Source organism: Xiphophorus couchianus, chromosome 19, assembly GCF_001444195.1.
Source record: "Xiphophorus couchianus chromosome 19, X_couchianus-1.0, whole genome shotgun sequence".
Lineage (NCBI taxonomy): Eukaryota > Metazoa > Chordata > Actinopteri > Cyprinodontiformes > Poeciliidae > Xiphophorus > Xiphophorus couchianus.
The window spans coordinates 14,076,010-14,090,918 of record NC_040246.1 but is presented as its reverse complement, the minus strand read 5'-3'; the positions used below and the strand labels follow the sequence as shown (position 1 = coordinate 14,090,918).

Genomic DNA, 14,909 nt, shown 5'->3' with positions numbered 1-14,909 from the left:
TTTGGAAATTGATGTCTCAAAGTTCTTGTTTACAAATATTAGATATGTTTTTTAAAAAAACCAAAAAGTCACAAGTTGAAGAAGAATGATTTGCTACATTTTTAAAATTCCAAAACTGCATAACACAAAGTCTACTCACAACAAAAGTATTGATGTATTGAAATCTGTTGTTCAAATTTGAGTTTGAGTGAATACTTATTTATTTGGTAGTTTACATAGAGAGAAAAGTAATCTGAAAGCAGCAGCTTGGACCCCTAGCTAAACAACACCCTACAGAGGAATTTAAAACGACTCTGCCTGTTATTTACCACACAGGGGAAAAACCATCTGTAACCCATCAATGTAATTTGAAACGCTAAGACTCTACCAACCTTTACGTTACAATTTCCAGTTTCTGCTCCAGTTCTGACCAGCATTACTCTGATGCTAACAGTGCTATGCCCTTCTGTTTCTCAGAGAAATGGTCAACAGAATACACTGGGGAGCCATGAATAGAATGTGAAAGTCACATTTCTCCATACAATCTGCTGATTTAGCTTGTGAGGCTTTGACTGCACTAAAGCAATGTAGTTAAAACAAACAGGACAACACCTGTTAGCAACTTAAAACAGCATAATTACAACTGCTGTTGATTTCTCCAGATGCTGTTTAGACCTCTGAAAGCTGCATGTGGTGTGAAGGAAAGTGAGAAAGGTGCGGTGAAATATTTCATTAATTTGGATAAATGCTGAGCAATTAATACTATATGTTATCTGCGGGCATCAGCTGGTGTTTGGTACTGACAGTTGGCACAAGAGTTAAAACTACATTGTAAAAGAAACGATGTTCTTGCTTGATCAATTATATGATTGCAAAAATAAAAACTGCAAGCAGCCCTGTTGTCTGACTGTTGACTCCCCGCTGGAGTTATCCATAGGAATTTTGGCATAAACTATGTTTTGGATTGCTAGTGGTGAATAATTTCAGGTCAAGGAGTGTTTCCAACAGAGAGAGATCTTTTTGGTTGTAGAGCTCACTAATGTTTTCTGCGTAGTTAATCTTTGTAGCGGAGGTGCTTGCATTCATCTTCATAATCGGATCCATGAGGGTGCCAACTCAATGTTTTCACATACATACAACTTTTTGTTTCAGAATATTGCATCACATCTCATTTAAACATAACAAATAAGCTGTTTATAAGGTGTTTATTTATTTCCTGCTATTTGGCACTAAAATATGTTGGAAAAAAAATATATAAAAACATCTGAGTCTGAAGGTTACTCATCAGCAGGTGGCAGCACACTTCATAAAATACTTGTTTGAGAGCTGAGTTGTTAAAGAGACTTGGCATCTTCGCAGTTTCTCTTTGTGTGTGAACACGTTAGTCTCCCCAGTCTGAAGACAAACTCCTTCAACCTTCCAACCAAAGTGTTTTATTTTGGCTCGACGACGATAATGACATTCCTACCCAGCTTTTCTGGAATGACCTTGAGATTTATTTGCTGAAACAAGACAAACGAGAGACAGAACAGAACCAGAGCTTTGAAGCGGTTTGGCTTCGGTTATCCCTACCGGACCCGACCTTGGGGTGGTGTAGTCATCACTTTGTGTTGGCTGCTGTTCATCACTGGCGACGGCTGCCTTTCAGGGTCAGATATTGTACACTGTAAATAATTGTTCTCAGCAGCACTTTACAGCAATCAGTCACACGCCGTCGTGGATGCCGGTGTTGTGTTTATCTGTGCTACGGCTTGGTTCGAGTGAGCTTCGCGGAGCTTATTGCAAATGTGTCTGTGAACCGTCGAGTCACATCGCTTGCTCAGCGGCCCAGTTGTGGCCCGGGTCTTTGGGGAGCTGTTGCAGTTGGTGTCCGAGGGCACTGCTTGACTTCTGGCTGAGTGAGCAGACAGCTGCTGGGGAGCCAGGCGTCAACTTGTCTGCACATTTCTTGATAAGACTTTAAGAAACTCCGTTAGATATGAAAGACTTGATGTAGATATGTGGCTTTTAAAGCTGCAGTGTTTCTGCTGAATATTGGACAAAAGAAGCTCAATACATGCAAACTAGACTTATTTTTAGACAATGGAAGTGGCTGAAATTGGTCGGTTATGATTATTAACTTCTTTTTTTTTTTGGAGTAGCCCTGAATGTTGATTATAATGATTATCAACATTATAAAAGTTGATAATCTATGTTCTATTGAAAAATGTCCTTTCTTTATTTGAGCACATTTAGTTTGTGGAGGGGGCAGTCAGGGTTACATTGCCTTGAGTGCCCCAAATATTTGCCTTTCTTACAATTATGAAATTAAGGCTTTTTTTGTAATTCATAATGTATAAAGTAGATCAAAGTGTCTAGAAATTGAATAATCCACATGAGAAACGTGACACATCCCGAAGACACATTTATCTTAGGGACTTTTAAAAAAAGGGAAAGAGAACAATCAAATAAGGCAGATCCAAATTGATTTTTACAACTCTTGGGTGGTTTCAATAAAATAGCATATTTCATAAGCATCTATCGAGACAGAGTAATTAATTAAAGGTATAAAAACATTAAAACTGTGATGAACAAGAGTGGAAAAATGATGCTGTAGAAGTTCAAAATGGAGGGATGTACAGACATTTCATCAAATGCAGAGGGCACTGCATCTTCTCTCCATCACTGTAGGTTTCATACCCTTGGAGTTCTATCTTTGAACATGTGATTATGATTATTCATGTTTTGCATTCTTTTCAGTTCTTTTCTTTGACTTGACTGCTTTGCATATGATGCTTAGCCTCCCTCACCCCATCTTGCTGTTTTCAACTCTGTATTGATGACTTTATGTACCTGCATAAACCAGAGTACAGCTGTTAGGGCTTCAAGCACATCCTCATCCTTGACACCAAAAGGTTGCGTTGAGCAGCCTTGCTGGGAAAGAACCCCTCATATGGTACATGTATGGTGGCAAGAAGCAAGGGGGCCCCACATAATCACCCATCGAGCACCAGACAGCACCAACTGGACCGGGCCACGTGGCTTTGTCTTTCACCCTTTCTTTTGGAGGACCAGCTGTGGTCTGAGCGTAGCGAGTGTCAAACCCAGTGATGCTGCTGCTATAAATATGAGTCATTGAGTGGATGGAGCTTGAGTTAGTGACAGCTGTATGCTGGACCAAGGACACGCTATCTTGGCACCATTGAAGGGAGACGGTCCAAATAAGGTCAACACAGTACGAGAGATTGCTACATACTTTTATTACGATTTTAGTGTATTTAATATCTTATTGTATTTACAACCAGATGTTAGCAAAGAAGTGGAAAGTTTTGTCATACTTCTGTGGTTTATTTGAAATTGGAGGGCAGATATGACATTTTAGAATCATAAAACCTATAAATGTTAAAAGTGTTAAAAATCAATTTTAATCTGCTTTTCTATAGTTAAGACATACCCTATATCAATAGTTATATTTTTATGTACCCTCTTGTCAATGCAAAACATTTAATGATTTTTGTTGATCACGTGAAATCATTAATCAATCCTGTAAAACATGTCTGAGCCAAATGGAGAAGGGTTTTGACTGCAGTTGCAGTTAGCTTATATATTTGTATTTTCACTTCCATTTCATCCACAGCATGTAGCATTAGCTCGAAGGGACTTTTTTGGTCAAAACAACTGATTGTTGTGGGGAAACTAAAAGTGCTCTGTTGTAAAGTCCCTGTAATTCGTCACAGTGGCAAATGACCACGAATAACAACAAAATTGTTATTCATAACCCTAAAATTCCTTCATATACAAGCAATTTCTGGTCTGGTTCTGACCAGCATTGTTGCGCTAATGTGTACAGGCATGGGTCTCCACTTTCCTCCCACAATATAATAACCATGGAAGCTTGTTTGTAATCTATTACTTTAAGTTTTTTCTCTTGACTTTGTCCTCCTCACTGAATAAAAATCTATATAAATATAAATTTTTTTAAACTCTATTTCAAGCCATCCTTTACTATTGCTACTTTGGTCTTCGGTGGACATTACATTATGTATTGATTTGGTGTCTGAAACGTAACACTACTACTAATGGACGACTGCCTTTTTTTTCTCATACTGAAATTAATATAACTATCATGACCCACAGCTATGAATACCACTGAAACGGAAAAGTTGCAAAAATCATGATTATGTGTCCTTTGAAATATTGTCTCAGATTTTCTGAAAGTCAAAAGAATGGCTCCTCCAAACATTAAGTGGATGATAACAATATGCATGTGTAAGCCAGGGGGGCAAACTAACAATGCGTATGTGTGTGTGTGTACTGTCTGTACACAAGCGTGCGTGCGGACGTGTTTGTGTGCCCTTTTCAAAGTGTGACCACCTGTCCTTTGTTAAGAAATAAATAAATAAACATTGGCCCCACCAGCTGTCCCTGGCAGTCCGTCCCTGCAGAGGTCAAGGGCTCCCACCGCTGGCCTTGTTGAGGTGGTGGACACTTACAACTTTCCTCTCAACTTCTCTCAAGCACCTCTAAACACAAACACACACACGCACACATTGGAACACACAAAAAGAACCAGGCTTTGAGCCTTGGAGAGGAATGTTTTATTACTCCGTCGAGTTACACTGCACATATCCCAGCTCGTCACCCTGCAGCTAAGCCCCGTCACATGGCCCCTGCTTTCCATGTGAATGTGTTGGTTCATAAGAAATGCACACAGGCAGGAAGTTTAAGCTCTGGATCCCTGAAGGCAGATGTGAAATGTTTGGTGCTGGTGAGCGCTCCGAGGCCTGCTGCTTGCTACTGTGGCTGCTTACAGTAACATTGAGAAGGGCCCTTATTTACAGTGCCATAAGCTGGCTGAGGCTGTTGGGGTGGCTATGAATGATCTTGGGAGGACATTGTTTTCTTTATGTTGGAGATGGCTGGCTAGCGTCGCCGTGTCGTCTGTTTGTGTATAAAGTACGTGCTGGGGAGCTGGGCCAGACAATAGCCCGGCTGAGCTACTACCCACGCACACAATAGAGCAGTGGGATGAGGCCGTGGTTTTTTGGGGGCCGTGGGGGTGGGCAGTTCTGGGCGAGCTGGATGCAGCCCTTGTCTATATGGCGTTCCCAGAGTGTGGGTGAGCTGGGATTTGGGGGAGGGTGGTGGGAACCCGAGCACATCCCGATTGGGATCACGTAGCAAAGCAGCTGGATTTCTTTCATGGTGCAGCAGGGAAATAATTAAAAGTCCTTCGTATTGAAAATGTTAAATGAATTGGCATGAATCTCCTTAATTAGACACACATTGGTACGAGTGTGTTTACACACAAATACTGTGTGTAATCAAGTCGAGTTTTGGTAAAAACTAAATAGCAGTCAAGTGGGTTTGCTATGGAGGTTTTATCTCTTCTTCGGTATATTGGAAACAGGTCAGAAACAATAGGAGCTCATCTTGAAACTACTCTGTCCTTGAGGTCAGTTTACACTTTCAGACAGATAGGTCCTGTAAGACCTGAAGTATTGTCACACTGTTGTCTCTGTACACACTGCAGTACTCCATACACACAGCAACCACTAGTGTGTCAGACAAGGACTTCTCATTGGAATACGGTGACACCCACCTTTATTCGCACCCATAGTGAAAATGTGCAAAAAGCCTTAAAATAAATTTATCTTTTACTGCAGTGGCATAATCTTGAATTATTATTTCTGTTAATCCAGTGTAGTACATTTATTCAGTGGGCAGAAAGTTCAGTGTCAAGATTTTCTTTTTTTATGAAACCTTCACTGGGATAGAAATATGACAGCAGAAAAGGCACATCTGTTTTAGAAAAAAAAAGTCTTTCATGCTTCCTAGAGAACTGCAGCCAAGTGTTGAGTTTTTAAGTGGTACTAGAAAGAAGACTCTTCTCTCCTACCATCACAAACATAATTTCCTCTGGTAATTTACCTGGAATTGTTTGCTAGAGGAGACTAAGCGATTTTTAGGGGGAAAAAATTGGTTCAGGTGTGAAAAAAATTATGAATATGCGAAAAAGCTCCTCATTCTCATGGTTAAATATGGAGGGTATGTGAAGCTGTGGCCCGATTTCTCTTCCAAAGTCTATGTGAACTTTGTAAAATAAACTGCATTATGAATCATTGGAATAGTAAGGCATTTTAAATTAATATCAGGTGGACTGCCAGAAAACTAAAAATGAGTCATCTTTAGGTCTTTCAATGGAATATTTATCTAAAAGTCTCCAGACTAATATAACAACTAAGAAACAAGTTAAAAAGGTAATAAAAGAGGACTCGGGATTGTGATAAGAGAAACAAAAATTCCCTATCTGCGTAAGCTCTGACACATATATTTCTTGTGAAATGTTATGGTAGAAAATCTGCTTTGTTGTTGTTTTTTTAATCAAAGTTAGCTGATAATCAGCTGGTGTGAGACTGCTTAAAAAGGGAACGAGGGGGTAGGGAAACAAAAAGATTGCCACACAAACAGATAAAGTTGTTCCATTTAATTCTATGTAGAATCTCAATAAAAGACCTAAATCAAGATTGTCACATTTTCACAGCACACACACACAGTCACACTCCAAAAACAAAAGCCCAAACAGAGAAAAATGCACAATTAAAGATCAAAGTAAAATTGTCTCAGTATCTAAGCAATGCCAATTCTGCACAAAGATTGTCCTCTAAATCTCTACACCGCTAACACTGAAGCAACTGCTCGCTAGAAAATATACTTTCATTTAAAAAATTATATTAGATTCTAATGGCACTTCTAAAAAGTCTATTGAAAATGTATGTGTTCGACATGTAGAAGTTTTTTTTTTTTTCACATGGGAGCCAAATTAAAACCAAGAATAAAATGTCGTACAGGAAGCATATGAAATAATAAATATTTTTCATGATTATTCACAGTTGTAACCTGCAGAGGACACAATTCTAGTGATTTGCTTTCGATTTGAAAGAGCACACAGCATGAGGGGCAAACGTATCCCTGTTTCAAGAAGAAGAAGAAAAAAATCTGCGTTTCACATTCAACAGTGACATAAAAATAAAAATACAAATGAAACAGATTAATTTCCAGTAGTATTGACTTAAAAAATTAAACACAAAGGTGACTTCAATTTAACACAACCACAGCTACTTTATTCACAAAATTTCAACCCCCTTGGTTTAATCTCTCACAATAAATCACTAATGAATGCTTTTTAGTTTTGCCCAAACATTTTATCTAAAAAAACCCAAACGAAAACTTAAATATCTTAATACCAGCAGGGCAATGTTTCTGTAAGGCAAAAATCAAAAATAGAAATTAAAAAGTTTTCTCCAGATGCAGCACCGATTTGTGTGTCTACAAGGCACATTTGGTGATCATCCTGGAGGTATAAATAAAAACAGCAAACAAAATCAAGATTATTTTTTTTCTCATTTCTTACGTGTTAGTTATTCTACCGCTGTACATTAGAGGATCAGAAAGGTTCCTTTAAAAAAAGAAAGAAAATCTACATTCCTTTGTGCTTCATTTCAAATTAACTTTACCAGCACTTATCAGAAGTGATGTGTGTGAAAAGGAGTGTTTTTATTTCATTCAAGCATCACTGCTGGGTTTGAATCAGGGGAAAAAAACAACAGACTTGCAATTCCAAGCAAAATTCTCCTCCTTACTCATTGTAAGAAAAAAAAATGCCAATAGCTGTTTCTGAATTCATTTGATTGAAAGACCAGAAAAAAAAATTAATCAGGGAACAATGGACATTTTTACACCACATGCTTTGAAGCCTTCAAACAATGCACCTGTTTACTGTCTGCCTTTGCTAAATACATTTCTCACATTCCACCGGTTCCATTCAACCCAGAAAAAGTGCAAAAAGAGGCCTGAAGTGCCTTTTCTCCCCATAGCTTTGGAGAGCACAGAGATACACAATGATCCCTTGAGAACTACCTGGAATTGGAAAAGAGGTGAAGGAGGCAGGTAGAGGGGGGACAATGCCTGTATTGTCTGGTTTCTATAGGTAGTCGGTAGCGTATCAGTGCGGCTGTGCTTGTGAACAACTGTTTCACCTGTCAGAGCAGAAGTCGGAGCACTACTAAATGATTTGTAGCTAGAAGGTGGAGCTCAATAGACCCCTGGACGTGGAAAAGGAAACAAACTCTGAAAAGGATGTGTCAACTCACACACTTTCTGATATGGGGGAAAAAAACAAACCCATTTGATAAATATAATATATATTTACATTAAATACACAAATAGTAGGAAATAGCAGCCTAGACAATAGTGTTGAAATTATATGCATGCTAAAAAGAAGTGCTTCTCTGTGTTCCATGTGAGACATATGGAAAACTCTGGAGAGATTTTCCAAAACATTATATATTAAAATACGATTACAGTAAGTTGATTTGCACAGAGAAAAAAGAAAAACAAAACAAACCGACAGACCCAACACCAGTTAATGTGTACCAACATCGCTAGGCAAAAAAAACATAAACAAAAAACAAACACCTAAAAGTAAACCCTGAACCAAGTCCAACTAATAAATAAGTTCTGATCAAGTCTTTTCAGGACAGATTAGATGAATATTTTGAACTTTTAGTGCTACTCCCAAGTTAAGAATCCATAACAGCACCTATGCATAAACAAACAGAACCATTTCCTGCCCATAAAGAGACAAAGGCTTCATCAGTAGTAACTTAGACACATAAAGAGGTGCAAAACAAGGAGAAATTTCAGTAGAAGCAGCTAAATGGCAAATGTTTAATGCTTTCTAATTTTGATTCCGCACCATCAGTGTACCTTTTGTATCATACCAAAAAAATAACAAGGTCTTTTACCAGCCAAATAACTGACCCAATTGAGTCAATAAAACAAACAAGATTTATTTTAGAACATATTGCCTTTTTTCAGTGACTGGTAATGCTTTTGGATCATTTTTTAAAAAGACACTTGCTATTACTTGGCATTTGAAGATAATCCATGTCTTTTAAAGGCTTCAACAGTTTAAAATAAAACCCTAATTTATAAAGTACACTAGATTAAACATTAAGGATTTCATTAGGCAACAGTGTTACAGACGTTAGTTTAATACCTTTCTAGAGATGCACTGATCAATATGTCAGAGCTGAAAATCAGGCCATTTCCCTTGATCAGATCGGATAGTGGCATACTGTAGAAAATCAGTTTTCCCCTTTACTTATTAAATGGATATAAACTAAGAACATTTTTGGTCTGTCCCGTTTTTGCGTATAAAAATAAGACAGACTAACTGATTTGTGATTATTTTTGTGCAGATGATTTAGCTCGCAGAATTAATTACAAAAAGAGAAATTCTTCCATAAAATATCTTTGATGGATACATTATATTTAGTCACTGATGATGACAATTTTAATTACAAGAGATGCACCAATCCATTTGGGTCAGACCCAGATATCAGAAATGATATCTGGCCCTGATCTGCTCAAATTTGTAATGAACATGTCAAACATTAAAAAAATCTTTTTTTTTTTTTTTTTTTTGCAATTCATCACATGCATTAAAACTAATAAAAACATTACAGGCAGTTTGTGGTCTATGACGCCTTTGTATAAGAAAAACAGACTAGACGAGCCGTTTTTGGCTAGGTTATACAGATAATCTTGCTGTTGTCTGCTGCCTATAAATAGAGAAACTTCTCCAATTAAATATTTTTGTTGAATGGATTATATTTAGTATCTAAAGATAATTTTAATTGCTAGTGACAAACCAATCAGTTGCTAGTTGAAAGAGGCCAGTTTCCCCAGTCTTTTCTGACTGATGGTCAGTAGGTCAAATAATGGGCTTTTATTCCCCCCCTGCTTAATAAATGCAACTAAAAGTGTTCTATGCTTGTAAATGCATGAACAGCCTTTGCTTTGGTGCACTTAGTTCAGTTTAATTCAGAGAAAAATACAGACAGGACTATTTGCTTTGATCAAAAAATGTAGATATTCGTATAATCTATTTTTTTAGACTACTTGTACTTCAGTGTATTATAGTCCTGAATGATAAAAATTAGCTGTCAAGAATCAGTATTGGCAGACCTTGTGGGAAAACTGAAATCAGTATTGATCAAGAGACGCGTGATCGGTGCATCTCTGCTACTTTTCATCTCTGTTTCGTCTATAAAGTAGCAAATTTAAGGCCAATCCACCAAGATGTGCTCAAAACTAAAGAAGCTGGAAATTTAATCCATCAAAAAGGCAAAAGAATACATATGATGGCCTGCATGCTTCGTTTCATGCAACATAAAAACTTCAACTAAACAGTAAAAAGACAAACTTCCAGTAGTTAAACGTCATTCATTTGTGTTTCTGCTTCATTATAGCATAAGGGCTACAAAAAGCCCCAAAATAAATAATAAAATAATGTAGGCGCTTAAAAGGAAATCATATATTGCTACTCACGGACGGTTCTGATCTCCCATGTGCACAAACAAAATTCATTCTCTTTCTCTCTTGACGATTGTGTGTAAGCATTACGCATTAACAAAAGGATTTGAACCTTTCAGCAAATAAACTCAACAGATTGACAATAAACAAGACAGAAAATATCAAGTGCATCATCTGATTTGTTGAACTCTCTGACACAGATCCAGTAATCTCAGCAGCCTCTGACATAGTCCAGCACAAGAAACAGCTCCAGTTTGAAAATTGCTACATCTTTATAAACTCAAGATATGTCTTTAAAAAACTGTCAACTTATGTATAAGAACAGCAAAAATGGTTCAGTAGTAGTAGTCAGTGTATGAAAGGACATTCTGTCTGATATGGCACTGGTGAGAGGTGTTTTATCCAATGGCAAGAGTTTTGACAAGGCCACAGTGAAACTTCCTGATGTGGCGGTAAAGGTCCCCGGACTGGGTGAAGCGCCGCTCACACCACTTACAAGCGTGAGGCTTCTCGCGCGTATGAACCACTGCGTGCCGACTCAGGTTGTGGGAGTACTGGAAGCTCTTGCCACACTGGCCGCAGGTGAAAGGCTTCTCGCCAGAGTGGGTGCGCTCATGGCGTTTCAGGGTGTACATGCACGAGAAGGTCTTGTTGCACTGCATGCACGTGGGGACGGAACCGTCTGGGGACAGCTTGGAGCGGGCGCCGTCCTTCTCGCGGAAGTGCGAACTGAGATGCAGCTGCAGCACGTGAGGACTGAGGAAGACTTTGCTGCAGAGGGGACACACACACACCTGTTGCCCCGGAGGTAGAAGCACCCCGCTGGAAGTGGAGATGTCGGAGGAGGCCAGGTCGTCCTCTTCCTCTTCCTCGCTGTTCCCCAGTAGCCCGCCTCTCCTGTCCGGCTCGCTGCTTGGGGCGCCCTCCCGCCTCCCGCATGCCTCCCCCTCCTCGTCCATCAGGTCCTCCTCCTTTGAGAGCAGGGCGGCTGTAGCACCGTTGTTGCCTGGGAAGAGGGCAGCGAACCCTGTCACCACTGAGCTCCTGGCACTATTCCCAAAGCGCTGGCTCTCAGGGCTCATCGGCTCACTGTCCTCCTGCTCTGACAGCAAGTCGTGTTCGTCTTTAACAAGTGGCTCAGTGCCCTGCTGCTGGCTGTCGAGGGCCAGCTGTCCCGAGACGTAGGAGGGGTGTAAGAGATCTCTGCTAGACAGAGGCTTGAAAGACAAATCCAGCGCACAGTCCATGTCATCTGAAGCGCAGGACCTCTGGGACAGCAATACGGTGGAGCTACTGACATCAGCTTTTGTTTTTCCAGCTGTTTGGACGCAGGTCTCGGCCTCCGCTGACATATAATTGACACCTACAAGGTCCGGGGACCTGCCGGAGTGACCGTTCGCCTTCTGCCTGCTCTGCATGGACCTATCACAATCAGTGACAGCCAGCCTGACTTCACTGTTGTCTGTGTCAAAGTCTTCTGCCGGGGGGGCCCTATGGAGCCCCTGAATGTGTCGCTGAATGAGTTGCTTACAGTGCAGCTCACCATCCGAGGAGTTCTCCCTCTCCACGCAACCGAGTCCTAGGCCCTCCCCTAACTTCTCATCCAGGGAGGAAAGTTCCTTATCTTTAAGTTTGCCTTTGCAGACTTTCACTATATCATACATGTGGAGGTAGCTGGCTGCGGCCAGAACATCCTCCACGGGCAGCGCGCTAAACTCCAGCTTCCCCTCATACATAAATTCAAGGAGGAGACTGAAAGCCGGAGCCGTCACAATGTCACTGTTGAGATACACAACGTCCCTTTTGTAAAGCTGGTCCCTGTAGAAGAGGTGGAAGTACATGCTGCAGGAGGCCAGCACAGCTCTGTGCGCTTTGAACCGAGCCTCCCCGACGAGAACAGTGCAGTCACAGAGGAAGCCTTGGTGACGCTGCTGACTCAGGCATTGCAGCAACTGGCGGCTATGGTCTGGGAACTCCATTCTTCCTTCATAACCTGATGAAAAAACAGGAAAAACAGGATAGTGGATAAACCAAGCAAGGAGCACAGAGGGCACAGCGCAGAGCTTTAGAGGTAAACACGTAGTGACCTAAAGCACAGAGAATATGAGCAGCGATATGAGCCAAATAGCGCAAAAACAGTGATATTAAATGACTTTCTAATACAACTAAAGGCACACATCCAATGGTAGATTCTGATATGGGTGATATGGCTGACCACTCAGGGTGTCATTAAACTGGTGGATCTATCACAAACAAGAGCTTGAAAAAAAAATTAGTTTTTTTTATTTGGTGAAGTTAGGGCAATCTTTACTCGAGACAGATGTAATAACTGTTATGTAACCCCGCTGGAGGTCCAGATTTATGTCAAACCTGGACATAAATATTCTACATTTATAATATTCTTTGAAATTTAGTTTGATTAATGTTCCTAAACATTAAAAAATATATTCATTTGTTTGTCAATTGGAGAAAAATAAAATAAAAAGAGGCACTTGCCCAGGGCATCATTAAAGCATGAATGGCCACCTCTCACATCTTAAGATCTGAACAGAGTTGGACAAAGATGCAAAAGATTCTGGAGCAGAATCCAACTCACTACATGTAATAAACATAAAACTAAATTCTAATGAGACATGAATAAGATGCAAGTGAAAGTGCTGCAGTAACTAGGGTTTTGCTCTAGTTGTGTAGGACATGGATTTATGCAGCACTAACCCAAACCCTATCAAGCCCAGGCAACACAGAAAAACACAGAGTCCTGGTGTTGAAAAGGCCCTACTATTAAGGTAACACTGTTTTGTGTAGAAATAACTGTGGCTATTATTTAAAAGAAATGAAATGGTAAAACATCTCAGATTATGTAAAATATAAAGTTGTTGCATTTTCTGTTAATACCTAAATTGTCTTTTGAGGAATCTGTGCTCACAGTGTAGGTCACACACCCTACATTTGATCTGTCCTTGTTTTTTTTTTTTTTTTCATAATAGTTATGACGCCCTCTAATAAAGCTACATCCTGGGCGAAGAGCCATACCGTCTATATCCAATCCTACAAATGCATATAAATCTAAAAATCTATTTACTTTTTTAAGATTTTAAATTGTCTTTATAGAACAGAAATTTGAAATTTTGAGGCATATTTTGTGTTCTCTCAGGGGGGGGGGGGGGGGCAAACAGCTGCTTGGTCCGCTCATAACTTGGACCGGTTTTGAATTTAAAATTCAATATCATTAACTTTGTACAACTTGAAAGTTAATTATATATATTTTTTTAAGTTTTGCGCTCACCCTCCCTTGATTCACGAAGTGAACGGAGCCCCTCCAAATGATTCCCAAGTGAGTATCCCTGCGCTTCCACACTCACCCGGGGCTTCTACGTATATGAAAAAAGCTGTTTACGGGACAACCAAGTGGGAATGCGAGTGGAAGAGCTCGTCCGGGAGGCTGAGGTGAAAAAATAAGAGCGGTGCAGAGTGAGTAAACTGCTGCTCTGCCTGCTAATTACACTGCAAGCTGTGGAGTCAGCTGCTCTGACATCACCGCAATGGAAACGCTACCTCCAGCTGTGCTCCTTTTTATGCCATATGTTAACGCTGGGTAACGCAGTAAAAAAAAAAAAGCCTAACAACTTAGGTAAAAAAAATAAATGAATGTATTTAAAGCTGCTGCTAAATTACACTGTATTTTAAACTTTTTAATATCGCAAAACAGCGTTTTAATGAACACTCAAACACGCGCTGAACTGGACGCACTTGTTTAAAGAGAATAAACAGTATTTACAGAAAAACACCCCGACGCTAAGGTTTTATGATGCAAAATTCTTATTTATGCGCGACTTTGTTTTACAAAGAAGAAAAGGGAGGAGAAAACAGCTCCGTGTCCGTGCTGGGAGCCTTTAAAACAGCGGAGGAACTCACAAGCAGAAAGCCAACTGCGCTGAACGAAGCTGAGAGGGACACACTCTTTTTTTTTTTTTTTTAACTTTCGCTTTCTCCGTTTTAAAAGGCACGAAAACAACCCCCCCTCTTACTTACATGTATTACCGCTCCTATCGTCGTCTTTTTCCTCCCCTTCTACAAGCTCCGGGGTGCTCTCATGATGTACGGCCAGATGTTCGCTTCTTCTTGCCGTTTCTTGAGGCTTCCAGTCCCGACCCTGGGAAGGCAGGCAGGCTGCGCTCACAGCCCTGCTGTGTGTGTGTCAAAGCAGGTTGATAATGGCACAAGTCTCGCGATAGCACTCCGCCACAATAAGTTCTGTACTACTCCGCGAATTCACACAGCGGCAGCAAGTAGCAGAGTACTACACTGGAAAAGGGGAGGGGGCAGAGTACATTTGCTGTCTGCTTAAAACACCTGTCCCACGAACAGGGCTGGCTTTCAGCGTCATAAATCTCTTCAGTGTGGCGAACCTGGAGCAACTGCAGATAATTGTTTAAAACTAACATATCCTACAAAATTATTATGCGTTGCCAAGTAGCCATAACTCTTGAGATTTTTCACATCACTGTGAGCTGTAAGGAAAATGGTACGTTTTTCAAATGTTTCACTCTTATTTTGCTTTCAGCCCCGTG

The 14,909-nt window shown here is 40.2% G+C and overlaps 1 protein-coding gene across 1 annotated transcript; it reads right to left on the bottom strand.

The window, feature by feature from the left end:
- Positions 1-6,430: 6,430 nt before the first annotated feature.
- zbtb42 (zinc finger and BTB domain containing 42) lies at positions 6,431-14,590 on the bottom strand. The gene is made up of 2 exons (XM_028001201.1): positions 14,371-14,590; positions 6,431-12,331 (listed from the first exon to the last, which is right to left on the bottom strand). Exon 2 carries the CDS (start codon positions 12,315-12,317, stop codon positions 10,737-10,739), a length of 1,581 nt encoding a protein of 526 aa, XP_027857002.1. The 5' UTR covers positions 12,318-12,331; positions 14,371-14,590; the 3' UTR covers positions 6,431-10,736.
- Positions 14,591-14,909: the final 319 nt, after the last annotated feature.